Source organism: Schistocerca piceifrons, chromosome 10 (assembly GCF_021461385.2).
Source record: "Schistocerca piceifrons isolate TAMUIC-IGC-003096 chromosome 10, iqSchPice1.1, whole genome shotgun sequence".
NCBI classification, from domain to species: Eukaryota; Metazoa; Arthropoda; class Insecta; order Orthoptera; family Acrididae; genus Schistocerca; species Schistocerca piceifrons.
This window is the reverse complement of record NC_060147.1, coordinates 45,581,761-45,609,648: the sequence shown is the minus strand read 5'-3', so window position 1 is coordinate 45,609,648 and position 27,888 is coordinate 45,581,761. Positions and strand designations below refer to the sequence as shown.

The 27,888-nt window shown below is 38.7% G+C and overlaps 1 protein-coding gene across 7 annotated transcripts in view; it reads left to right on the top strand.

Annotated features, from left to right (window-relative positions):
• Window positions 1-27,888, top strand: part of LOC124718871 (lysine-specific demethylase 4C-like) — a 380,259-nt gene that overhangs the window by 14,141 nt on the left and 338,230 nt on the right. For all 7 annotated transcript variants that reach the window (XR_007005926.1, XM_047244505.1, XM_047244509.1 and 4 more), the window contains exons 6-7: window positions 8,204-8,357; window positions 25,304-25,452. Coding sequence is in view for 6 of the 7 variants with exons in the window: in XM_047244505.1 (XP_047100461.1) it covers window positions 8,204-8,357; window positions 25,304-25,452 (303 nt within the window). In the remaining variant the exon portion in view is untranslated. The remainder of the gene's footprint in view (window positions 1-8,203; window positions 8,358-25,303; window positions 25,453-27,888) is intronic.

The window sequence follows — 27,888 nt, the reverse complement described above, 5'->3', positions numbered from 1 at the left end:
CTTTTATAAAAATGAAAATGAAACTCATAATTTGAAAGCCTGCTAAAACGCTCCATTCGAGTCATGTGATACCTGTAACGTCACTGGCTAGCACGCTGCTGCTACTGCCATAATGCTAATCCACAGTGATGTCTTGTTTTGGAATTGACGTTTTGGAAAATGCGTTACAAATGGTGTGTAGTATCATACCGTACAAGCAAATCTATAAAAACTCGTGAAAAGTGTTCCAAAGAATAAGAAGTTGCATAAAATGTGGTTGCACTGTACTGGCAAATTCCCACCATGTTGATGCACAAGTTCACTAACTTAATTAAAAATGTGTTGCACTGTAAAGTTAACATTAAGTCCGAGATATGCTTTCCCACTTTTACCACAAAGGACAGTGTTGTTCGGTGATATAAAACTCTTAGTGAAAATATGTCATGAGCTGACACACAGAGCTATAACATAAAAATGAAATTTTTTTCACTGAATAGATTCTGTAAAATCATTTGAGAAAAACTCCAGTGCGTGCACCCTGACTTTGTCATCGCAGTGTGTGGTTGACCTGTTGAAAGCTGGCAAACGTGCCCCTTCCGAAAGAACAAATGAACTCTCCCAGCTCGTTGAGTGAAAATTGGCCACTGTGTCTTGGCCACCATATCCTCTGTGTATTCTACCCCAGAACCACTATTCCTAGATGTGTATTAGACGCACTGTACAGTAAAAAAAGTACACTGCCTCATTGTCTTTCCAGAAGTGCAGAGATTTTCTGTCAGTTACATGTTGGTGTAAATCGTCGGAACTTCAGACACTAAATTAGCTTTGTTTGTTGTTGTGGAAGAGCTCTGCTCCTGATGTATTGAAATTAGGGTCCCACAAAAATTATCTACACTAGCCAGTAACTGTACTTTTGATTTTCAGACTTCAACAACCTTCTGTGTCTGTTTCTTCAGGACAGTAGCATTTACCATGGTTACGGCTGTATTTACAGCCAAGCTTGGTATGTCATTCTCGCCGAATTGATACAAAGAACACACAACTTTGTGGCGCTGCATAAGAGCCACTGCTATTAGATCGTTTATGTTGGCAGCAATCATAAACAGGACACAGTCAACGTGAAATGTTCAAGCTTCAGCTGATGGTATGTGATGAGTATTAGTGGACAGTCCGATTTGTTTCCATGTCATAAGGATAATACATTGCATTAAATGAATTGATGTGAAAGAAATATGGGTATATTGAAATTAGATTACCAGAATAATTACCACTAATTGATTAATTAGAAGTAATTGCTCATCCCTAGCTACCACATGAACATATCGTCACCACAGTCACAGTTGCTCTCATTGTAGACCCGGAACTTGCACATGTAAAAAAATAAGTTTACAAGAATGTTTCGCTGTATACTGTTTGTTGCAGGTTTATAGGAGATATATTGCTGGAGACTGTCTTTAGCTTCAGCAATTTATGAATTTTTGTATTTGTGGGTGCAGTTCTGAAATTCAGCTACTGTTCTGTAAGGTCTTTTCTTTTTCCCCCAATTTTCAGTACTCAGATTGCTAAGTGTAATGAGCAGCCTGTCACAAGTCTTGCTAATATCCAGTACTTGACTGACAGAATATCTGCGCATATTTGTTTTCACTGACATGTTTCTTTGCAATATCTTAGTAACCACAATATCATCACTATTAAAAGTTTGATCACTATTAAAAGTATAGATTGGTACTCATCATAAAGGTGACACTTTGTGTTGCAGGCAGGCACAATGAAAACTGTTACACATTGGGCTTTTGGCCGAAGTCTTCTTCAGAAACAAAAGTCACACAAGCAAGCGCACCTCGCTCACACATGACGGCTATCTCCAGCCACTGTGTGTGTGTGTGTGTGTGTGTGTGTGTTTTTTTTTCTGAAGAAGGTTTCAGTTGAAAGCTGAATGTGTTGTAACAGTCTCTTTTGTTGTGCCTGTCTCCAAATCATCATGCCATCTTTGCACTGAGCAACAATCCATCCTTTTCATAATATTGTTGATGTGACAGCCTGGACTTTCCATTGTTTAATCAGTACTGAAACATGCTCTATGTATGTCTTTCATTTGGTTAAAATGTGTCTGAGATGTTGGTAAACTTCTGATATGGTAATCGGCAGCGTGTGCTTGCTCATTGTGATCATGAATGGGTGAGGTTAATTTTGTCACTTTCAAGCATTTTTGGCAGTGACTTAGTGTGTTAACTTGCTTTAATTTGCTTTTCTAACAACCACTGTTGCGTTGAAAGCCATATGTTAACATTAAATCTGTCTGTACTCGTGCTGTAATTTTCCATCCATGTTGATGTGAAAGTAATAGGAATTGGTCATAAGAGTGTGGGATCAGTCTGTGTGAAATCAACCAATGGTCTGGTTCTTGATCTCATATTTTGATAATTTTTTTGTGCACTTATAGTTGTTTGCATGAGAAATCTTAAATTCCTACTTGGATTTTCCATTGTTAGAAATCCCAAATGAAAATCTTTTGTGATCTGTCATTTTTGAGTTATTAATTGTTGAAACTTCCAAAATTGTGCCGTTTTTGTTGCATTTTGAAACCTTAAAATCACATCTCAAAAACTATTGGACTTACTGACCTAAAATTTGTATCATATTATTCAGTTTCATATAAGCTTTAGAGTATGTGTGATGATATTAACAACAATGCTGCATTTTCTCAGATTAAATTATTTTTTAATTTTGAAAAATTCAAAATTGGATTTTTTGTTTCGAGGAAAAAGGTATCTTACTTGTACATTAAAAGATATCTTACTTATACATTATTTGTTAGTTTGTGTGTCAAACTTCATGATGTTCCAGCGGGAACGTATAATAAATTTTATGGGTAACCTGTCAAAAACTAAATAAAATTGTCAAATTATTATTTTTATTTAGTGACACTTTTACATTAACAGAATTATACCCTTAATTTTCAATACACAATTAGCTTTCTGATGTTAATTGTGAAAACATTTTAACAGACACCATAACACATTCGCAAAACAACACTACACAGAATTTACATAATAATCCCTTCATTTTACAGATATATTACTATTGATCAATATTATTAATTAAACAAGGATGTAGCTGTTGTTATTTAACAATGTGCTATTAGTGTGTGTCGAAAAATGAAATTTTTTACTCGTCTTCAACAAAAAAGATGGCATGGCGATCCACCAACAATCTTATTAGAGTCTAAAATTATGAATTGCACTTTTCATTTAAATGACATAACTTCGCTGTCCCAAGCAATAATGATATAACTGATGTAACAGCACATTCACGTGCAATACAGTTTGAGATTTTTTGCAGCTCTTCGTGTAAAGTCTATATGTTCTTCCAGTGGCATTTGAGGGATTTGATTTACAAAGTATGAACTTTTTTTATCACAGTTAATTTATCTGGCCGTCTTGGTTATGAAGAGGAAAGAGTTGATCCACAATGACGTGTTACTTCTACTTCTTCATCTCTGGGTAGCATAAAAGCCGTCCACTGTTTGTTGTCATACATGCAAGCAACAAGCCCTATAATCTGTTCAACAGCATCTGGATCTGTTTGAATTTTATGACTACCAAAATCCTTAAAATCGGAAAAAATTTTTTTCCTTTGCGTTGGCTTCTGTTGATAGGCATAAATGCCTGATACTTTTGTGTCTCTGTGACTGCTAGGGCTTAATAAAATGTTCTGCCAAACTCCTTTTTTATGCTACACGATTATCATTTCTCACATAGAAGTGACTGATGGCATATATGCTTTATCCTACTCGAACAGTCGGAGGAAATTAATATTTGATAATGTTGTTGTTTCGCAGCTGATTAATATGGATGTTAAGAAACCACTTTGATTTTTATTTTCTGTGCATTTAAGTCACTGATTTTATTCTGTATGAGCATTGTCCGGTGACTGACACAAATGTGCCAGTGTCATGAATTACGTGTACATCTACGTGATTACTCTGCTATTTACAATAAAGTGCCTGACAGCGGGTTCAATGAACCACTTTCGAGCTGTCTCTCTGCCGTTCCACTCTCGAATGGCATGCGGGAAAAACGAGCAATTAAATTTTTCTGTGCGAGCCCTGATTTCTCTTATTTTATTGCGATGATCATTTCTCCCTATGTAGGTGGGTGCCAACAGAATGTTTTCACAATCGGAGGAGAAAACTGGTGATTGAAATTTCATGAGAAGGTTCCGTAGCAATGAAAAAGCCTTTGTTTTAATGCTTGCCACAACAATTCACGTATCATGTCTGTGACACTATCTCCCTTATTTTGTGATAATACAAAACGAGCTGCCCTTCTTTGTACTTTTTCGATGTCATCTGTCAGTCCCACCTGACGCGGATCCCACACCGCAGAGCAATACTCCAGAATACTGTAAATTAAAATGCTTCATTTCCCAATAAAACGTTGAACTGCTTGTGTTGGAACACAGCAAGTATAGTATTCCATTTTGTGGGCTGGGCTTAGTGCTTGTTGTACTCCAATACATGTCTTTCAACATTTTAATGGGCGATTAAGCGTTTTAAATCGTGATACTGGCGGTTTTCTGCCCCATTATCACTTAGGCTCAAAGCACCCTGGTTCTTATTCCCTGACCAATACTTTGCGAATTTTGTCCAAACGATTCATATCTGGTGATGTGAAGTGACTTACTGTCAGTAGAAGTGAAAGTATGTGACACACACACACACACAAAACTACTTCTGTAAATTAGTTATATAAAATAGAAAATGCATGCTGTCCTTTGCATTATTTTTGTTAGTTGTTGTATGGCATAGTTTAATACAGTTTTAAAATGATTTGGTAAAGTATGCTTAATTAGTTCTCAATAATTTCATTTTAACGGTAGCTTAATAAACTAGCTTACCAACAAAGTGCAGTTGAGATACAGTCGGCATTACAAATAGTTAAAATAAGATTTATTTCTATATGTTCCCTATGGAATACCATCAGGAAATTTGACACACACATTAACTAACATACTTTTTTCTCCCCCAAAACAAAAAATCCAATTTGGAATTTTTTAGTATTCCAAAACGTTTTGGATTTGGAAGAATGTTTTAATGAATTTGGTCAGGCAGCACATTTTTTAAAGCCTATAATAAACTGAATAAAGTGGTATAAATTTCAGGTCTCTATTTCAAGTACTTTGAGATATGGCCATTTTAAGGTTTCGATACGTGGAAAAAACTGCACAATTTTGAAAACTTTAAAAATTCATAACTTGAAAAAAAATTTATATATTTGGATTTTATCTTGCTTTGATAGGTGGGATAAAGTGATAAATTCTGAATAATTAAGGTTCAGTTTTTTTTGATTGATTGGTTTCACGTGGAATGCCTCTCTGAAGTTTACCAGCACCTCCTTTTAATATGATGTACATGTGAGAGACAATGATTTTTTTTTATACATTTGTTGAAAAGTAAAACAGCTTTTGTTTTATTGCATGATGAAAGGTAACTTTGCAATCTTACAAGTATTCCGTGACATACATTACATTTGTATACTTGCAGCACTAAGAGATTCCCCAAAACTGTAAGCGAGGCCATATTTAAACTACTTTTTGTTTGGCTGGTGGCAGTAATAGTATTAAACCATATTTAACAGGATCTTCAACATATATAGTCTCTGGTGTGTTATCGGGGTTTGTAGCACTATCTTCAATAAATGTATAACTGTCATAGTTAAAATCATTGTGGAACATATATTTTTTCTTTGTTAAAAGAACTCTAATTTTTAAATTCATTTCATAGAGACACTGTAGCATGCCACAATACAAAAATAAATACTGTAAGAAAAAATAAAAAGTGTAGGTAGCTACCATCAGGGAGCTGTGAATATTAACATAGAACAGTAAAGGGCTTTAAACACACATTGCAACTTTTAATTCTGATGTGACGAATTCAGTCTTCAAGATGCTTTCTCCAAACTTTTTGACTTTTTCTCATTTCTTCTACTTTTAGCAATAATGTACTGCAATTTGTTTAATTTCTTGATTTTTATGAAGTGTGCAAAGATCAACTCGAGGTGTTTGTTGAGCCCCTGGTTAACTCCTTTTTAGTATGTTGCTGCTTTCATAATTACAGAGATACTACATACATACATTGTCTAATATTGTGACATAATTTTTCTGTTGTATTTTGTGTATTCTTATTATTACTTGCTTCATCAGACAGGTAGAGTTTACCTCCTGTAACAGTTGTTTTCAGTCATGTTGCATTAGGAGGGTCTTTCTAACGAAGAAATTTTGCATACTCTCAACAGAGATACTGAACCAGAAAGTGGATTATCATATTCAGGTGGTGGTCTCTACTAGAGACAGTTGATTGTGAATTGAACACGACTTTAAGTGACTCCCATCTCAATTCTTTCCACAATAGTTAAGACAGCAGCTAGAGATGGAATGGAAGGTCACAGACATACTCTTTCCTGGAAGAAGGGCTGTTCTGAACACCCTAAAGGAGAGGGGATGGCACTTTTTGTTTGCCTGCTACTGATTAGATGACTGTCAACAGGACCTTCTGACTTCCTTCTGATGATTGCATGCTCCATGTCATAAAAATACACACACACAACCAGATGCTCAGAATGGAATAAAAGCACCACTTAGACCATATTTTTGGAGTAATCTGAGGCTATGGTTCGTTTCATGTACTCAACAGGTGCCTTTTGTGCAAAAAGTGTTCAGATGTCGTTTGATCACATCCTTGGAGGCCTAATAGGTCAGGAATAAAATGACAAGACACACTCTGCAAACTTGAGAAATTGTCCCGAGCTCGAGGCACCCGTGTTGACAAATTTGTTCACATTTCTGAAATATGGGAAACAGTCCATGCAAAACTGCCTCTGCTGGTACCAACCTGGTGACACTATTGCAGTTGATGAGCAGTTACCCGAGAAAAGGAATGTGCAGATTTACCTACTAGATGCCAAACAAACATGCCAACTTGGACTCAAGTTTTTAATTGCTGCAGATGTGGTATCTTAAGTGCACTTGCAAAGCTGAAGACACAACCAGTAATAGGGAAAGTGTGTCATTCTTTGCTTTGTGGAGTCGTTTCTAAACTGAGGAAGGAACGTGATAACAGATAGTGCCCATCAGCTTGCCACAAAATTCTGGTAGAAGAAAACGTTGTTAATGGGAACAATTCTGATCCGCTTCCCACAGTCATCCTAAAATAGACTGATAAACCAGGGGGCACTAGAACAGTGTACTGAGGGAGGAAGAATAAGAATGGCATTATTCTCAGCATTCTACACCCAGAAGCAGCAGTGAACAAAGAAAGCAAGAAGAAACTTAACTGTTACCTTCTAAACCACCACCAAGTGTGCTCTGAACATATGGGCATTCAAATAACTTTTAACTATTCAACTAAGGTTACTTGCAGGAGACAGTTGATGGGTGTATTTTACAATATCATAGAGATTGCAGCAGTGAATGCGTGGATCATCTTCAATCACGAACCAGAAATAACCTGAACAGGAATGTGTCCATTCTTCAGCTGGTAAGTGAGCTCATGAATGGGGAAACAAAAAAGAGTGGGCCAGGACCAAGAAACCCAATTTAATGAAGGAGAGACTGTAGGACTGGACAAAGAAAAGTGTCAAACTTGAATACCACACACAAAAAGGTTTCTTAATCAATTTATTTATTTAATTATCAATGAGGCTCCATAGTGCCATGTGAGGTATAGTTACTTTGTTATGGAGTGCCATGATATTAGTTTTTCATTATTTGCTTTGAAGGGTATTTAATTGTAATGTAATAATTAAAAATCCTTGTTAGAATACAAACACTAAAGAAATGAAGACAACTGCTAATCACATACTTGAAGCATGGAACAGTGGATAGGAAAAAATAAAAGTTGAAGCATGCATTTCAATATTCAAAATTGTCCTCCTTCATTGGAAGTAAATTGTGTGATTGTGGTAATCAGTAAAGTGAGTTACAGTTTGCAGAATGAGCTTGGATGGATGTTTTGGTTGGCCTTATGTGGTTTCTGTGTGAACAAATACATTTCCAAACGGTTAATATTGTAAAAGAAAAAAAAAATTTCCCCTAAGACAAAAAGAGATTTTCAGGATCTGTGTGTTATCTTGAAGGAATGAACATTCATCTTCAAGCATAGCTTGAAATTCGCTCGTATGGTACTGCTATTCTGTGTAATTAATTTTGTCCTTACCTGTTTCAGGTATGCCATCCCACCAGAGCACGGCCGCAGGTTTGAGCGGTTGGCAACAGGATTTTTCCCTGAGGCTTCAAAAAGCTGTCCTGCCTTCCTGCGGCACAAAATGTCGCTAATATCTCCGAGAGTAATGAGAAAGTACTCCATTCCTTTCAATAAAGTGAGTAACTTTCATAGCATGTGTGATACTCTTTACATTAAATAATTTAGGAGTAAAGGAGATAACTCACCAAATAGCAGAAATGCCGAGTCGAGTCATTCACAGGTACATGCAAAACTTGCAAGCTTTAAGAAAAACTCCTTGGATGAGTTAGAGTTGTCTCGGAGACGTTTTTTGTCTGTTACACATTTTTGTTGAACTGTTTTATGTAAATTAACTAAAGATGGCGATTCATTGCTGGATGTTGCAGAAGAGCTTCTGTTTTCTTGCATTTTTATCAGATTTCTCCTTAACTCATTTATTGGCTTCTCAAGGATGAAAGATAATGAGTCAATGGAAGACAGTATGAGGATAATGTATGCAATGGATGTATGTGTGTAACAAGCCAACTGCTATATAAAGACAAGTCATTTAATGTTGTTACCAAAAATTTGGAAAAATACTTCATAATTTTCCCCAATACTCTTAATAAACAGTCTTTCTCTTTGACTGTGTGAAGCAAGTATAGATGGCATATAGTAGCAGTCCAATTGCACTGGGGGCTGGCAGTGTGAATGGAATAACAAGATACTCTGTGTAAAGAAATAACAAACCAGTTGTGTTAAAAAAAAATTTTTTAACATGACTAGTGTGCTATTTTTTGCACACCGGCATTCAAATACAAATGCTGAAACTGATGACCAAAAATCTAAATTACAAGATTGGTCTTTATGGTGTTTTCCTTCCAATTCTTGCTGTAAGGGGGATGAGCAAGCTTCTACCTTGTTTTATTTATTTTTATTTATTTATTTATTGTTCCGTGGGACCACATTTAGGAGAAGTCTCCATGGTCGTGGAACGAGTCAATACATGAAATTATAACACGATTGTAGAAACAGATAAAATGAAATATAAGAAACATATTCAGGCGACAAGTCGTTAGTTTAAATAAAGAAAATCAAAAATGTACACTGGAATTTGCTTAATTTTGTATCTCTTCCAGGAGCTCCTCGACAGAATAGGAGGAGTGAGCCATGAGGAAACTCTTCAGTTTAGACTTAAAAGTGTTTGGGCTACTGCTAAGATTTTTGAGTTCTTGTGGTAGCTTATTGAAAATGGACGCAGCAGAATACTGCACTCCTTTCTGCACAAGAGTCAAGGAAGTGCATTCCACATGCAGATTTGATTTCTGCCTAGTATTAACTGAGTGAAAGCTGCTAACTTTTGGGAATAAGCTAATATTGCTAACAACAAAAGACATTAAAGAAAATACATACTGTGAGGGCAATGTCAAAATTCCCAGACTATTGAATAGGGGTCGACAAGAGGTTTTCGAACTTACACCATACATAGCTCGAACAGCCCGTTTTTGAGCCAAAAATACCCTTTTTGAATCAGAAGAATTACCCCAAAAAATAATACCATATGACATAAGCGTATGAAAATATGCGAAGTATACTACTTTTCGTGTTGAAATGTCACTTATTTCAGATACTGTTCTAATGGTAAATAAAGCGGCATTTAGTTTCTGAACAAGATCCTGAACATGGGCTTTCCACAACAGCTTACTATCTATCTGTACGCCTAGGAACTTGAACTGTTCCGTCTCGCTTATAACATGCCCATCCTGTCTGATTAAAATGTCAGTTCTTGTTGAATTGTGGGTTAGAAACTGTAAAAACTGAGTCTTACTGTGATTTAGCATCAAATTATTTTCCACAAGCCACGAACTTATATCATGAACTACATTATTTGATAATGTTTCAATATTACACACAAGATCCTTCACTACCAAGGTGGTGTCATCAGCAAACAGAAATATTTTTGAATCACCTGTAATACTAGAAGGCATATCATTTACATAAATAAGGAACAGCAGTGGCCCCAGCACCGACCCTTGGGGAACGCCCCATTTAACAGTGCTCCATTGGGACTGAACATCATTACCACTCTCAATATTGCGGAGGATTGCCTTCTGCTTTCTGTTCTTAAAGTAGGAGGCGAACCAATTGTAAGCTACTCCCCTTACTCCATAATGTTCCAACTTCTGCAGTAATATTTTGTGGTCAACACAGTCAAAAGCCTTCGTTAAATCAAAGAAAACACCTAACGTTCGCAACCTTTTATTTAATCCGTCCAAAACCTCACAGAGAAAAGAGACTATAGCATTTTCAGTTGTTAAGCCATTTCTAAAACCAAACTGTACATTTGACAGCAAATTATGTGAATTTAAATGCTGCAGTACCCTTGTATATACAACCCTCTCAATAACTTTAGCAAACACCGATGGCATAGAAATAGGTCTATAATTGTCAACATTATCCCTGTCTCCCTTTTTATAAAGTGGCTTCACTACCGAGTACTTTAATCGGTCAGGAAACCGACCACTCCTAAAGGAAAAGTTACAGATATGGCTAAGTACTGAGCTAACATACGTGGAACAATACTTCAGTATTCTGCTAGATATCCCGTCATATCCATGAGAGTTCTTGGTCTTTAGTGATTTAATTATTAACTCAATCTCCCTCTTGTCAGTATCATGGAGGAGCATTTCAGGTAACAGTCTCGGAACTCTTTTTTCTAAGAGCGCTATATGATTCCCTCTTGGGACTGGGTTTCCATTTAGTTCACCTGCTATATTCAGAAAGTGATTATTAAGTACTGTACATATATGCGACTTATCAGTAACACGGACATCCCCACTACGCACTGATTCTATATTCTCGACCTGTCTCTGCAGACCAGCCACTTCCTTTACGACTGACCATATGGTTTTAATTTTATCCTGAGACTTAGCTATCCTATCTGCATACCACATACTTTTTGCCTTCCTAATAACTTTTTTAAGCACCTTACAATACTGTTTGTAATGGGCTGCTGCATTCAGATTTTGACTGTTTCTAACGTTTTGATATAATTGCCACTTTGTTCTACAAGATATTCTTATCCCTTTAGTCAGCCACCCAGGCTGCCTGTTTGTGCTAGTACCCTGTTTTGAACGTTCTAACGGAAAGCAACTTTCAAAGAGCACGAGAAAAGTCTTGAGGAAAGCATTATATTTATCGTCTACTGTATCAGCACTATAAACATCTTGCCACTCTTGTTCCTTGATAAGGTTTACAAAAGTCTGTACAGCAACTGGATCAGCTTTCCTAAAACGTTGGTAACTATATTTAACATGTGTTGCAGCACAAAAAACTTTTAGACTTAAAATTTGTGCATCATGATCTGAAAGGCCATTCACCTTTTTGCTAACAGAATGCCCTCCTAATAATGACGAGTGAACAAAAATATTGTCTATGGTTGTTCTACTGTTCCCTTGCACTCTCGTTGGAAAGAATACGGTTTGCATAAGATTATATGAATTAAGGAGGCCTACCAGCATCCTTTTCCTTGCACAATTACTTATACAATGAATATTGAAGTCACCACATATAACTAACTTTTTGTATTTCCTATAAAGTGAACCAAGAACCTCCTCTAGCTTTAGCAAAAATGTTGTGAAATCGGAGTCTGGGGATCTATAAATAACAACAGTAAGAAGTTTAGCTCCACTAAATTTAACCACATCTGCACAACATTAAAACACCTTTTCAGTGCAGTACTTTGAAACATCAATTGACTCAAATGGGATACCGTTTTTCACATACATGGCTACTCCCCCACACCGCAAAGAGCTCCTAGAAAAGCTGCCAGCCAACCTGTTGATGTACAGTTCTTAAATATACAGCTCTAAAACTGGCAGTAATGTGCAGCTGATAATTTTCCCCCTCCGACACTTAAATATTTTTTCCGTGGATATATCGAAAGTCTTTTTTAAATATATTGACGACCAATAATGATGTTTTTTTAAATACTGATATATCAGATTCACGATATTTTTAAAACTATTAGCAGTCCCAATGCTTACTTAATGAATGGGAAACTTTATTCTCAAAAATAACAAGGAGTTCTTGACTGATTTACTTCGAATTTTTACACAGTACTGAAATAAATCATTGGACAGACATAAACTACAATTATTTTCTTATTATATTGTATAGAAATATATATTTAAAATCTATAGTACTATAGAACGACAAGTCTTGTTATCAAAAATCTCAAAACTCTTTGTCGACTTATTTCAGATTTTGAAACAGTACCCTAACAAATGTTCAGATGGGCGTAGGCCTATTTAGGTCTCTTCATCTCTGTGTAATGAACTGAACTGTATTCAAGCATTGGTCGCACTCTCCAGTTTTTATTCTCCACCCCTCCACTTCCCTTGATTACCAAATGGACAGTTCTTGATGTTTCTGGCTGTCTGTTCTCAGTCTATTCCTTGTTTTAGTAAAGTTATGCCAGAAATTTCTGTTTTCCCCAATTCTATTTAGTACCCTCTCATCAGTTATTTGGTCTACCTGCTGAATTTTCAACATTCTTGTGTAGTACCACATTTCGCAAGCTCTGTTCTCTTCTTGTTTGGATTGCTTACTGTCCATATTTCACTTATGTACAAGGCTACAATGCAGACAAATAACCATTGGAAAAGACATCCTACCACTTAAATTTAATTCATTGTTAACAGAATCCTCTTTTTCAGAAAGGGTTTTCTGAGTAATGCCAATCTATATGTTGTTCTATTTTTCCATCATCAGTTATTTTGCTGCTACTTTTAATGTGTCATTTGCTAATCTAATTCCCTCAGCATAGACTCATTTAATTTGTCATAATTCTATTATCCTTCCTTTACCTTAGTTCATGTTCATTACCCCCACCCTCTTCCTCCAATGCACTATCCTTTCCATTCAGCTGCTCTTCAGAGTCATTTGCCATCTCTAGACAGTAATATAGTGCCATCAACAAATGGCAAAATTTTTATTTCTTCTCCATTAAATTTAATTTCTACATCAGATTTTTCTTTGGTTTCCTTTACTGCTTGCTCAATGTAAGGATCGAATAACATTGGGGATAAGCTATAAGCCTGTCCCATTCCCTTCTCAGCAACTTTTTCCCTTCCATGCCCTTCGATTCTTATAACTGCCGTCTGGTTAAGTAGTCTTTTGCTCCCTGTATTTTACCTTTGCTACCTTCAGAAATTCAAAAAGCGTATTCTAGTCATCCTTAACATATCTTCTAAGATAAGTCATAGGGCCAGTATTGCCTCACATGTTCCTATAGGCTGTATAACCCCTGGGACAATCAGGAAATGCGACAAATAGCTGGGAATTTTTTCGTCCAGGAGAAAACCCGGAAATTAATTGTTTTAGTTTTCAGTTAAATTTTTGTGGTTTTGACTCGTACAAACTGATACTCTAACAAAAAATTTTACATTAGCCCACTACTGCAGAATAATACTGCAGCAGTAAATCATAAATGAGAGAAAAAAAAATAAAACTTAGGTTGCAAAAGAAATGTGTCATTTATTGTTCTGGTCTTCAGACTGGTTTGATGCAGCTCTTCGTGCTACTCTATACTATGCAAGCCTCTTAATCTCAGGGTAACTACTGCAACCTACATCATTCGGAATCTGCTTACTGTATTCATCTTTTGGTCTCCCTCTACGATTTTTACCTCACATGCTTCCCTCCAGTACTAAACTGGTGATCCCTTGATGCCTCAGAATGTGGCCTACCAACTGATCCCTTCTTTTAGTTAGTTGTATCACAAATTTCTCTTCTCCCTAATTCTATTAAATACCTCCTCATTAGTTATGTGATCTACCCATCTAATCTTCAGCATTCTACTGTAGCACCACATTTTGAAAGCTTCTATTCTCTTCTTGTCTAAACTATTTACTGTCCATGTTTCACTTCCCTACATGGCTACAGAAAAGACCTCTTGATGCGTTAATTTATTCTCAATGTTAAGAAATTTCTCTTCTTCAGAAATACTTTTCTTGCCATTGCCAGTCCACATCTTATATCCTCCCTACTTTGACCATAATAGTTATTTTGCTTCCCACATAGCAAAACTATTTACTACTTTAAGTGTCTCATTTTGTAATCTAATCCCCTCAGCGTCACCTGATTTAATTCGACTACATTCCATTATCATCGTTTTGCTTTTGTTGATGTTAGTCTTACATCCTCCTTTCAAGATACTGTCAATTTTGTTCACTGTTCTTCCAACTCTTTTGTTGTCTCTGACAGTATTACAATGTCATCAGCAAACCTCAGTCTTTGTTTCTTCTTCATGGACTATAATTCCCTACAGTCTTGTCTCACTTCCTTCTCAATCACTGCTTCCCTTTCATGCCCCTCGACTCTTAGAACTGCTATCTAGTTTCAGTACAAATTGTTAATAACCTTTCGGTCCCTGTAAATTACCCCTGACACCTTTAGAATTTGAAAGAGAGTATTCCAGTCAACATTGTCAAAAGCTTTCTCTTATTCTACAAATGCCTATCTTCTATGGAAGTCGTTCGTATTGCCTCGCTTGTTTCTACATTTCTCCAGAATCCAAACTGATCTTCCCTAAGGTTGGCCTCTACCAGCTTTTCCATTCTTCTGTAAAGGATTAGTGTTAGTATTTTGCCGTTGTGACTTATTAAAGTGACATTTTGGTAATTTTCAAACATGTCAGCAGCACCTGCTTGCTTTGGAATTGGGATTATTATATTCTTCTTGATGTCTGAGGGTATTTTGCCTGTCTCGTACCTCTTGCTCACCAGGTGGAAGAGTTTTGTCATTACTGTCTCTCCCAAGGCTACCAGTAGCTCTAATGGAATGTTGTGTACTCCTGGGGCCTTTTTTCTACTTAGGTCCTTCAGTGCTTTATCAAATTCTTGTCATCTTACCCCTATGTCCTCTTCCATTTCTCTAACTTTGCCTGCAAGTACATCTCCCTTGTATAGCCCCTCTGTATACTCCTTCCACTTTTCAGCTTTCTCTTCTTTGCCTGGGACTGATTTTCCATCTGAGTTCTTCATATTTCATACAGGCAGTTCTCTTTTCTCCAAAGGTCTCTTTAATTTTCCTGTAGGCAGTATCTATCTTACCCCTAGTGATATATGCTTCTACATCCTTACATTTGTTTTCTAACCTTTCCTGCTTAGCCATTTTGCACTTCCTATCGATCCCATTTTTTAGATGTTTGTGTTCCGTTTCTCCTACTTCGTGTATTGCATTTTATATTTTCTCCTTTCTTTGATTAAATTCAGTATCTCTGGTGTCGCCTAAGGATTTCTAATAGCTCTCGTCTTTTTACCTACTTGATCCTCTGCAGCCTTCAGGACATGCGGGGACCAAGCAGCAATCGGTATTGTAATTGTCAACTGTCGAAGCTGCGTTGGTAAAGTACCAGAACTTCAAGCGCTGATAGAAAGCACCGAAGCTGAAATCGTTATAGGTACAGAAAGCTGGCTTAAGCCAGAGATAAATTCTGCCGAAATTTTTACAAAGGTACAGACGGTGTTTAGAAAGGATAGATTGCATGCAACCGGTGGTGGAGTGTTCGTCGCTGTTAGTAGTAGTTTATCCTGTAGTCAAGTAGAAGTGGATAGTTCCTGTGAATTATTATGGGTGGAGGTTACACTCAACAACCGAACTAGGTTAATAATTGGCTCCTTTTACCGACCTCCCAACTCGGCAGCATTAGTGGCGGAACAACTGAGAGAAAATTTGGAATACATTTCACATAAATATTCTCAGCATGTTATAGTCTTAGGTGGAGATTTCAATTTACCAGATATAGACGTGCCGAGTAAAACTGTGAGGGACGGGAAAAACCCACCGTGGTACAACAACAAAGTTAGGAAACTACTGCGAAAGCAAAGAGAGCTCCACTCCAAGTTTAAATGCAGCCAAAACCTCTCAGACAAACAGAAGCTAAACGTGAAGCGTTCATTGAATTCGAAAGTAAAATTCTATGTACCGACTTGACAGAAAATCCTAGGAAGTTCTGGTCTTACGTTAAATCAGTAAGTGGCTCGAAACAGCATATCCAGACACTACGGGATGATGATGGCATTGAAACAGAGGATGACACGCGTAAAGCTGAAATACTAAACACCTTTTTCCAAAGCTGTTTCACAGAGGAAGACCGCACTGCAGTTCCTTCTCTAAATCCTCGCACAAACGAAAAAATGGCTGACATCGAAATAAGTGTCCAAGGAATAGAAAAGCAACTGGAATCACTCAATATAGGAAAGTCCACTGGACCTGACGGGATACCAATTCGATTCTACACAGAGTACGCGAAAGAACTTGCCCCCCTTCTAACAGCCGTGTACCGCAAGTCTCTAGAGGAACGGAGGGTTCCAAATGATTGGAAAAGAGCACAGATAGTTCCAGTCTTCAAGAAGGGTCGTCGAGCAGATGCGCAAAACTATAGACCTATATCTCTGACGTCGATCTGTTGTAGAATTTTAGAACATGTTTTTTGCTCGAGTATCATGTCGTTTTTGGAAACCCAGAATCTACTATGTAGAAATCAACATGGATTCCGGAAACAGCGATCGTGTGAGACCCAACTCGCTTTATTTGTTCATGAGACCCAGAAAATATTAGATACAGGCTCCCAGGTAGATGCTATTTTTCTTGACTTCCGGAAGGCGTTCGATACAGTTCCGCACTGTCGCCTGATAAACAAAGTAAGAGCCTACGGAATATCAGACCAGCTGTGTGGCTGGATTGAAGAGTTTTTAGCAAACAGAACACAGCATGTTGTTATCAATGGAGAGGCGTCTACAGACGTTAAAGTAACCTCTGGTGTGCCACAGGGGAGTGTTATGGGACCATTGCTTTTCACAATATATATAAATGACCTAGTAGATAGTATCGGAAGTTCCATGCGGCTTTTCGCGGATGACGCTGTAGTATACAGAGAAGTTGCAGCATTAGAAAATTGTAGCGAAATGCTGGAAGATCTGCAGCGGATAGGCACTTGGTGCAGGGAGTGGCAACTGACCCGTAACATAGACAAATGTAATGTATTTTGAATACATAGAAAGAAGGATCCTTTACTGTATGATTATATGATAGTGGAACAAACACTGGTAGCAGTTACTTCTGTAAAATATCTGGGAGTATGCGTGCGGAACGATTTGAAGTGGAATGATCATATAAAATTAATTGTTGGTAAGGCGGGTACCAGGTTCAGATTCATTGGGAGAGTGCTTTGAAAATGTAGTCCATCAACAAAGGAGGTGGCTTACAAAACACTCGTTCGACCTATACTTGAGTATTGCTCATCAGTGTGGGATCCGTACCAGATCGGTTTGACGGAGGAGATAGAGAAGATCCAAAGAAGAGCGGCGCGTTTCGTCACAGGGTTATTTGGTAACCGTGATAGCGTTACGGAGATGTTTACTAAACTCAAGTGGCAGATTCTGCAAGAGAGGCGCTCTGCATCGCGGTGTAGCTTGCTCGCCAGGTTTCGAGAGGGTGCGTTTCTGGATGAGGTATCGAATATATTGCTTCCCCCTACTTATACCTCCCGAGGAGATCACGAATGTAAAATTAGAGAGATTAGAGCGCGCACGGAGGCTTTCAGACAGTTGTTCTTCCCGCGAACCATACGCGACTGGAACAGGAAAGGGAGGTAATGACAGTGGCACGTAAAGTGCCCTCCGCCACACACCGTTGGGTGGCTTGCGGAGTATAAATGTAGATGTAGATGTAGATTTCATCTCTCAAAGCTACACATTTTTCTTTTAATGTATTCCTTTCCCCTGTTCTTGTTAATTGTTCTCTAACGCTCTCTGTGAAACCCTCTACAACCTCTGGTTCTTTCAGTTTATCCAGGACCCATCTCCTTATATTCCTGCCTTTTTGCAGTTTCTATAGTTTTAATCTGCAGTTTATAACCAATAGATTGTGGTTAGAGTCCACATCTGCCCCAGGAAATGTTGTACAATTTGAAACCTGGTTCCTAAATCAATGTCTAACCATTATACAATCAATCTGAAACCTTCCAATGTCTCCAGGTCCCTGCCATGTTTACAACCTTCTTTCACAATTCTTCAACCAAGTGTTAGCTACGATTAAATTATGCTCTGTATAAAATTCAACCAGGTCTCTATCATTTCTTTCCCCTACTCCATATTCCCCTTTTACTTTTCCTTCTCTTCCATTTTCTACTATCGAATTCCAGTTCCCCGTGACCATTAAATTTTCAGCTCCTTTAACCATCTGAATAATTTCTTGTATCTCGATATACATTTCCTCAATCTTCTCCTCATCTGTGGAGCTAGTTGGCATGTAAACTTGTACTACTGTGGTGCATGGTTAGCTTCGTGTCTATCTTGGCTACAATAATGTGTTCACAATGCTGTTCATAGTAGCTTACCTATGTTCCTGTTTTTCTACTCATTATTAAACCTACTCCTGTATCACCCCTGTTTGATTCTGTATTTATAATCATGTATTCACCTGACTGAAAGTCCTGATTCTCCTGCCTCTGAACTTCACTAATTCCCACAATATCAAACTACAACCTATCCATTTCCTTTTTTAAATTTTATACCTTCCCGTTTAAGGAATCTGACATTCCATGCTCCGAATCATAGAATGCCAGTTAGTTTCTCCTGATAACGACTTCCCCCTGAGTGGTCTCCGCCCAGAGATCAGAGTGGGGGACCATTTTACCCCCGAAATATTTTACCCAAGAGCATGCCATCATTATTTATCCATATAGTAGAGCTGCATACCCTCAGGAAGAGTTACTGGTGTAGTTTCCCCTTGCTTTCAGCCGTTCACAGCACCAGCACAGCAAGGCTGTTTTGGTTAGTGTTGCAAGGCCAGATCAGTCAGTCATCCAGACTGTTGCCCCTGCAACTACCGTAAAGGCTGCTGCCCCTCTTCAGGAACAACGCATTTGTCTGGCCTTTCAACAGATAACCCTCTGTTGTGGTTACACCTACGATACAGCTATCTATATCACTGAGGCACGCAAGCCTCCCCGAAGGCTTGGTCCATGGTTCATGGGAGGTTGCGTCATTTACTACAAAACACATTGCACACAAAGTGTCTGCCAATGGCACAATGTGTCAAAAGTTTTAGGATGAAGACTATGCAATAATTCATAACAATAAACTGCTTCCAATGAATGTGATGTTGCAGTGCTTTACATTGGGGTCGTTTGAGCAGATGCCAATTGGCTTATGTGCATGTGCAGTTGAGTCGTGTATGAGTAATACCTTCTCTCATTTTGGCAAGGCAGTAGCAACAAACAGCCAGATATTACCCAGAAAAATTTTTTCTGATGCATCCAAGCTGCCAGATTCGCGTATGCGCAGAGGAGTCTTGAGTTGTAGTGGGGAGGGGGATAGTGACTCGTGTTTACGTTTAGTGATTTTGCTGTTTCCTCTTTGTTTACAGGTCTCACCTCATATGAAATCAAAATCGATTTCTGTGGTTGGGAGCTATCAAGTGAATTAAAGTACATTCACATAATTGTGGAAATCTGAAATACGTTATTAGTATCTGTTTTCTGTGGCACTCTGGCATTAACTGCCTTGCAGAACATTAATGTTATTTTTGTCAACTTGCTAAAGATATTCGACTTCTATTAATCTTTTCCCCTGAGGCAGTCAATTTATGTGAAACACCATTGACTAGTGTCAATAGTGTCAAGTTGCTGAGATTTCGAGCTCTTCAAATTACCCGCCAGCCTTTCTCCTGAAGAAACGTGCAGCGGAAGTGCGACCTCTTGCTTTCTCCTCTCAAAATAGCGAAAGCTATAATACTGTTTTCTCTATGCAGGAACTCCAACATGCACTCTCTTCTTCTCCTCGCTCTTCCACCCCAGGACCGGATGGTATCCACACCCAAATGTTGGCTTTATCAGAATATCAGATGTTTTTCACTACTCCTGAAGAATTTTCTGTAGTTTTATCTCCACCTATTTCCATATTTCTCCGTAGTCTGCTTTACATCCTTCGCCTTTATAATCGAATCTGGTCCGACAGTACTTTTCCCAGAAGATGGCGGGAAGCTATCGTCGTTCCTGTTCTGAAACCTGGAAAGGACGAACATCTCCCCTCTAGCTATTGCCCCGTTTCTCTCACGAGTAGCGTATGTAAGGTTTTGGAGCGGATCGTGAATTGCCGTTTAGCCTGGTGGCTTGAGTCCCGAAGCCTGTTAACACCTGCTCAATGCGGTTTCAGAAAGCATCGTTCTGCAGTTGACCATCTTGTTGCTCTCTCCATTTATATCATGAACAATTGTCTCACAAAACGCCAAATCGTAGCAATATTTTTTGATCTGGAGAGAGAATGCGAATACCTGTTGGAGGACAGGCCTCCTCCGCACACTGTTCTCTTGGTGCTTTCAAGGACGACTGCCCCTTTTTATTCATGAATTTATGGCAGAGCGCACATTTAAAGTTCGGATGAACACTAATCTCTCTACTGTACTTTCTCCCAAGAAAACGGGGTACCCCAGGGCTCCGTGCTAAGTGTTGTACCGTTTGCCATCGCCATAAATCCAATTATGGATTGTCTCCTTCCCGATGTCTCGGACTCCCTTGTTGTGGATGATTTTGCGATGTACTACAGCTCTCAACGGACCAGCCTTCTTGAACGACATCTTCAAGGATGTGTGATTGCCGCCACTCTTGGAGCATCGAAAGTGGCTTCCACTTTTCTCCCAGTAAGACAGTTTGTGTCAATTTTTGGCATCGTACGGAGTGTCTTCCGCCTTCTCTACATCTAGGCCCTGTTGACCTTCCGTTTGCAGACGTCGCTAAGTTCTGAAGGTCACAACAACAACATGTTAGACAGAAAACTGTGCTGGTCCTCCCATGTTTCCTATCTTTCGGCTCACTGTCTGAGATCCGTCAACACCCTCTTGTGTTCTGAATGGTACCTCCTGGGGAGCGGTCCGAGTGGTCCTTCTCCGCCTCTGTCGTGCCTTAGTGCGCTCGAAATTGGACTACGGAAGCATAGTTTACTCCTCTGCTCGGCCGTCTATTCTTCGGTGTCTCGACTCCGTCCACCACCGTGGATTGCGTTTAGCATCTGGAGCTTTTTACACCAGCCCTGTGGAAAGCCTTTATGCTGAGACTGCTAACCATCTGCAGTCCAATCGGTGAGCTGTCCTTCTGAATTGTTATGCTAGCCATCTGTCTTCCGTATCTGCTAATCCGACCCATGACCTTTTCTTCCCCCCCCCCCCCCCCCCCACCCCCCACCCCTCGGCACCTCCTGAGATTTAGGGTATGCAAGTCGCTCTTCCTCTCTACTACCACCGGGAATCCACTTCCGTCAACTGCTATGTTCTCTTTCCTTCCACTTTCCTAAAACTTTCTTGACAACTGGGGTACAGCATCGCCTTGGCTCCGCACCTGGACCTGCCTGCTCTGTGACCTTTGTCAGCTTCCCAAGGATGGTACCCCTTCTCTCGTTTATCGTCGGGCATTTGCTGCTCTATGCGCACAAATGAAGGATGCCACATTTATTTACACTGACGGCCCAAAAACATCATTTGGTGTTGGGAGTGCCTATATTGTCGGCGACACCCCTAATCGATTTCGGCTCCCCGACCAGCGTTTGGTTTTTACTGTGGAGCTTTACGCTGTTCTTCAGGCTGTCCAATACATATCTCACCATCAGCGGATACAGTATATTGTATGCTCAGATTCGCTCAGCTCTAAAACCAAACAAAAAAAATGTAACTATTCTAATCTTATCCTCATGCTCTCTCTCTGTGAGCAATACATAGGGGGTTATAGTTTATTATTGGAGAGGTTTGCAAGATCAGCAGCAAACATTAGAAACAGTGAGTGAATATTGTTTGGTAGGCATCTGCTGAAAGTTATATCTATAATTTTATTCTGCAATTTCTTGATAACTTTGAAAACTGAGTTGGCCAGTAATGTGACAAGTTGCCCCTTTGGCCTCATCCTTAAATTCGAGTGGGTCAGAAAGTTGTCAGGAGTCTGACTTATGAAGTTCTATTTGTCAGGTTTCGTCTGGTTACTTTTACATTCATTTTGAATATTGTACATTTTTGTCTATCATATGGTGTGTTGAAGGATGTTTTAGAGATTTAGGATTAATTGTTGTCTAATTGGGTTGTCATTTTGTACTTTTATATTATGGAGTTGGGCCTATAAGAGCATCTTGTAGCCGGCAGAGAATAGGGAGATTTCTATGTAGTTGTATCTGGTTTTCCTCTCTTTTGTTTCAAGTAGGTAAACTAATGTAGATATCCTTTCTGTGGTGATTACTGCAGACTTCTTTCTTGTGGTGGCTTTATCAGAATATAAGATGTTTTTCACTATTCCTGAAGAATTTTCTCTAGTTTTATCTATTTCCATATTTCACCAATTACTCAGTTGTTTTGTGGCACCTTTGTGTTTATTTTAACTTCTGTCAGTATGAGTGATGCCATTTCCAAATTTGATCTTTCTGAAAGGCAAGTGGATGAAAAATCATTGAGCTATTACTTGGTTTTCATTCTTTCCAGCATCTTTCTCTTTTTTGGTGCATTTATAATGTTTGAGACGTGTGGCGTATGGAGTTTTTGTGAAGTCTTTAGAGTCATATTCTAATAATTCTGAAGAAGCTATTTCATCTTAAACTTATTTACACTTTATATTTGTTATGCCAGTGTATTACTTCTACTGTAAACAGATGCTTGTTTTAACCTGTAACTCTCATTTTTGTCTGCGACATTTATGATTTCTTTGTGATTCAGTACTCTGATTATCTCAAGATCAATCTGAAATTCTGCTCAACAATGTTAGTTGGGGATTACTTGTCCCGTCCCCTTTCCCCGCCATTTTCCCTCTTGTTCTGATAAATGTCAATGACAGTTTTGGAGGAAAAAACCTTTGTTGCTTACTCCTAAACTTAGTTCGCAGCTCATGGTCCAGTGGCTAGCATTGCTGCCTCTGCATCACCGGGTCCCGGGTTCAATTCCCGGCAAGGATGGGGATTTTCTCTGCCTGGGAACTGGGTGTTTGTGTTGTCCTCATCATTTCATCATCATTTGTGACAGTGGCTAGACTGGACAGTGTAAAAAAAATTTGACTCTGTAAAAATTGGGACTTTGTATGGTCACTGATGACTGCGCAGTTGAGCGCCCCACAAACCAATCATCAGTAATCCTAAACTGGGTATAAGTGTAAATGCCTGTGTTTCAGATTAGGCAGGTAGACTATTATGAATTTCAAATAACTGTAATCAGTCACATTTCTTCATTCCACTACATGTTTTTGAGGATAATGTCACAATTATTAGTGGATTCATTTAAATTAATAAGACAGATATTTCATGTGTACATGTTTTGTGAACACCCTGTGTCACTGTCGTTTGGTGCTCACAGGCTGGTTTTTGACTCTTATTACCTTTCTGTATTTGTTCTGGGTATAACCCCAACTTTCTATATTTATTGCTTTGCTAATACATTCTTTGAAGTTGCCCAGCAATATTTCCTTTTGGTGACTAGTAGTATGTTACTTCTAAAAGTATGTTACTTCTAAAAGTGCTTCCAATGTCATATGCTTTTTCTGATGTTTTTCCCATGTCGGTGTTATCAGATTATTCATACTGATTACTTCGTGTACTTTAGTGCAGCATTGTAAGTGGGCATGGTTGGCAGTCCTTTATAGATTTTGTAATTTCCTGTCTCAAAGTGGTGTTTACGTCGTTGGTATATTTCTTGTAACAATAGAATTTGAGTTTCCCATTTCTCTCACATTTATTAGTGTTGTTGGTGCAGATTTAGGTTGTGTTGAGTTCGCAAATTCCAGTGAAACTTCCTTCAAAGTGATCTGGGAAACAGAAATTCATGCCGCTGAGTTAGCAGAAATATGTGCAAAGCATCTTTACTTGTACAGTGGTGCTTACCTGTCAATTGTCTGTTCACTTTCCTCAAATTTCTATTTTTTCGAAGGAGATGCTCTGTTCCTGTTGCTGTAATAATCCAAACGGGAAAACACTTGTTACAGCCTCTACAGTTTCAAAAATGAAATTTAGTATGCTGCTAGTAAACCTTTCAGGATGTGAGGTCATGGTCCAAGAAACTCTTCTGTTCCTGGCGTTTCGTCCCGGACTGCGCTGGACATCCTCAGAAGCACTCCTCCGCCGAGTCTTGCCGACTGATCGGTTGGACATCCGAGTGTGACATAAATACTGTGTGAAAGTGGTTGTGTCAAAGTAACACGTGATGGGAGCAAAGATAATCCTTGTCAGAAATAAAACTTAACTATCAATTGTCGCCTTGTCGAAGATAAAACTGTCTAGTGATTCTGCAGAGCTACTGTCCACGTCTCTCTAAGTTTCATTGGCTCCTCTTTCCTATTAAAATTATCCTAATGCTTATAAATTGCAATGGCTTCTGTACATAGTCGTGGATGATAATTTGACATTGTAGATAAAATTTCTGTTTCAGAAAACTTCTTTTCGTGGTGTCCTGACTGAAGAGCATGCTCTGATACAGTTGATTCCTCTATTTCTCCTAGTCGGCAAAGACTTTTGTGCTCTTTTAGCCATGTATTTACCACACATACGTGGAATTTTGTATACACCACATGTCAACAGAGGAGGATGTTTATCCTTCACAGATTGGAGTACTTGACTGATTTTCTTTGTTGGTCTAAAGACCGGTCAGATATCATGTTTCTGTAAAATCTTATCGATCTGATCCATTACTCTGACGAGGATTATCTCTGCTCATCACATGTTACTTTGACCACGCCCCCTTTCCTACAGAATTTGTCACTCTTGGGCATCTGACCGGTCAGTCGGCAAGACTCAGCGGAGGAGATCCTGTGAGGATGTCCAGCGCAGTCCTGGATGAAATGTCAGGAACAGAAGATTTTCTTGGACCATGACCTCACATCTCGAAAGGTTTACCGCAGCTGTGACATCCGACTGAAAGCCTTCAAATTTTGTTTGTTTTTTCAAAGTGAAAGATTTTTCTCTGTTAAGATGTTTGTCAAATTTTTTGTGTGGGTTAAATGTTGCGTGGTTGTCTTATTGAAAAAAGAAATATACATCAGTTTATTCTTATTTGTGAATTGTGATTGCTTGATTACAGATTACTCAGGAAGCAGGTGAAATCATGATAACATTTCCATACGGATACCATGCAGGTTTCAACCATGGTTTTAACTGTGCAGAGTCAACAAATTTTGCCACTCCCCGTTGGGTGGAATATGGAAAGAGGGCATCTCAGTGTCATTGCAGGTATGTAGATTCAGTACTGTGGAGCCTTTCATTTAATGCCAAGTGCAACAGTTCTGCAAGGCAGCAGCAGATTATTATTATTCGTATGGCATGCACATTTAGTACATCTATAATATGCAGTGGATGTCACTGCATAAAACAAAAGTAAATAGACTGAATATTAATATATAGGTTTGTAATCCATCCCACCCCTGTGACATTGGCATTCATAAAATCATTCCACATGTGATTACCGTATTTACTCGAATCTAAGCTGCACCTGAAAAATGATACCCGAAAGCAAGGAAAAAGAATTTTCCCGAATCTAAGCCGCACCTGAAATTTGAGACTCGAAATTCAAGGGGGGGGGGGGGGGGGGGGGAGAGAAGTTTTAGATCGCACCTCCAAATCCAAACAAAGTTGGTCCATTGTAACATGGGACACAATTAGGTCGAATGGATTGGTCCGAGTCGTAAGCTTAACATTTAAGCTTTACCAAGTAGCCATTGCTATGTGTCAGGCACTCCGTCCGTATTTATACGGGTACCCTTCCTTTTTCACGTGCTTCGTCTGGTTTGAATCGATTGCTTATTTTGCTTTGATCTGATAAGTGCCGTTCATTTTGTTATAGGTGTTTACGTCACTCTAAGCTGAAAATGCATTATTTTACTGTGTCATGCGTTGTTTGTCACATTCTGATAATGAGTGTTTACGACCTGTCGCCGCTCGCGACATGGCTTGTTTTTGTGCGCGCTACCGCCACTTACAATAAAAAAAGAGAGGAATTGTGTCATAAGCGAAACAATGGCAAAAGACTGCTTTTAGTTGTTACTTGCATTGCTGCTTTCTTTGATAATGATCAACAAGAACCATATAATATACTGCATGTGATAGATGATGTTCTGAACGAGAGTTTAGCGAAAATGTTTCTCTGTTTGAAAATCTTTGCAGACACCTTATTAGTACATTACATTCTGCACAGAAATTAGTCATCTTAGATTTAAAAATCTAGTCAGTTGCCGTGCTTCATTTCTGACTATATTATCACTATTCAGCATAAGAATAATACGAATATAAACATATGATATGATATGTATATTCTAGCGCGTTTGCTGTTGTCTCACTCTAGTTTTGTAGTTTATTAAGCAGATAGGATTTAAATGAGATAGCAGCAAACATGAAAGAATACATGGCATAATGTTTACATTCTACTACCTTTTCTTTTAATTTATTTACTGACGCAGAGGTTTTGGCGCCAGTATTTATCTTTGTGCCTGCAAAGCATGCCTGTGTAGTGCTACATATGTTCGACGGCAGAAGTTAGTTGTGGCGTCACCTACCAACATTTTTCAGAACTTCTGTTTACTCTGCACTCGATTCTAAGCTGCAGGCGGTTTTCTGGATTACAAAAACCGGAAAAAAAGTGCGGCTTATATTCAAGTAAATACAGTATTGCATTGTCGGACACGCTCCTCTCTCTCATGTCCGATAGATTGTTTGTGCGCCACAGTCACAACTTGCAGACTCCACAATACCCTATTTATACAGTGAATCAGAGCACCGGCCACACACAATGCGGATTCTATTTAATTTGACCCACAGTTTCCCCGTTGAGTTAGACACCCACAGTATAACAGTTACATTTCTCGAACCTTTTATTTCTTGGTCATTTATGATGTGTTGACGCTTCTTGTTCAAAAGATCTTTTACTTTTGTGTTACTTATAGCTAGCTGTTCAGAGTATAGTAGTGACGGGTATCTTGAACGAAGCCTATTTCTTCGTTAAGACGGGTATGTTACGATGAATGAGTAGGTCCTTATTCTCTTGTATATTGCAGTAATCTCTAAACAGGGTCTTAGTTTATGAATCTGTGGTTAGTAGATATTGCTTAGCAGGGGAAGCCAGCAAATAGGAGTTGGTCTGATTTTACCAGTAATTGTATGTATTATGCTGTTGAGCTGTGCGTCGACGAGGCTGGTATGATGGCTATTACACCACGCCAAAGCATTATACTCTGCGAAACATGAATTAAGGGCCACCAAGTCCTCTGTTAGTGTACCCTCTGACCAACCAACAAGAAGCTAGAGCAATATCATTTGAACAACAGAATTTGGTTGAAGATGCTTTTGGAAGGTCATAAATATAAAAGCTGAACAGGAGAAATTTTTGAAAACTGAGCCCAGTGGTGGGCCATTATTTAGTTTCCTTATTGAGCTTCTATTTTCACCCACGCAAATCTGAAAATATTGATTACTTACTGTGTTATTAATAAGAGATGCTGTTGTTCGGCAATTAATTATTTTCGGGAATTTGCTGGAGTAAAAAACCTTATTGACAACACAGCAAGTAAACTCTGGGTACTATGTCCAAAAGGTGGGCCACCACATTATGACAGCTATAGTAACTGGTGACTGGATGGTGTACATGTACACTACACAGTGTATAGCTGGCAGTGT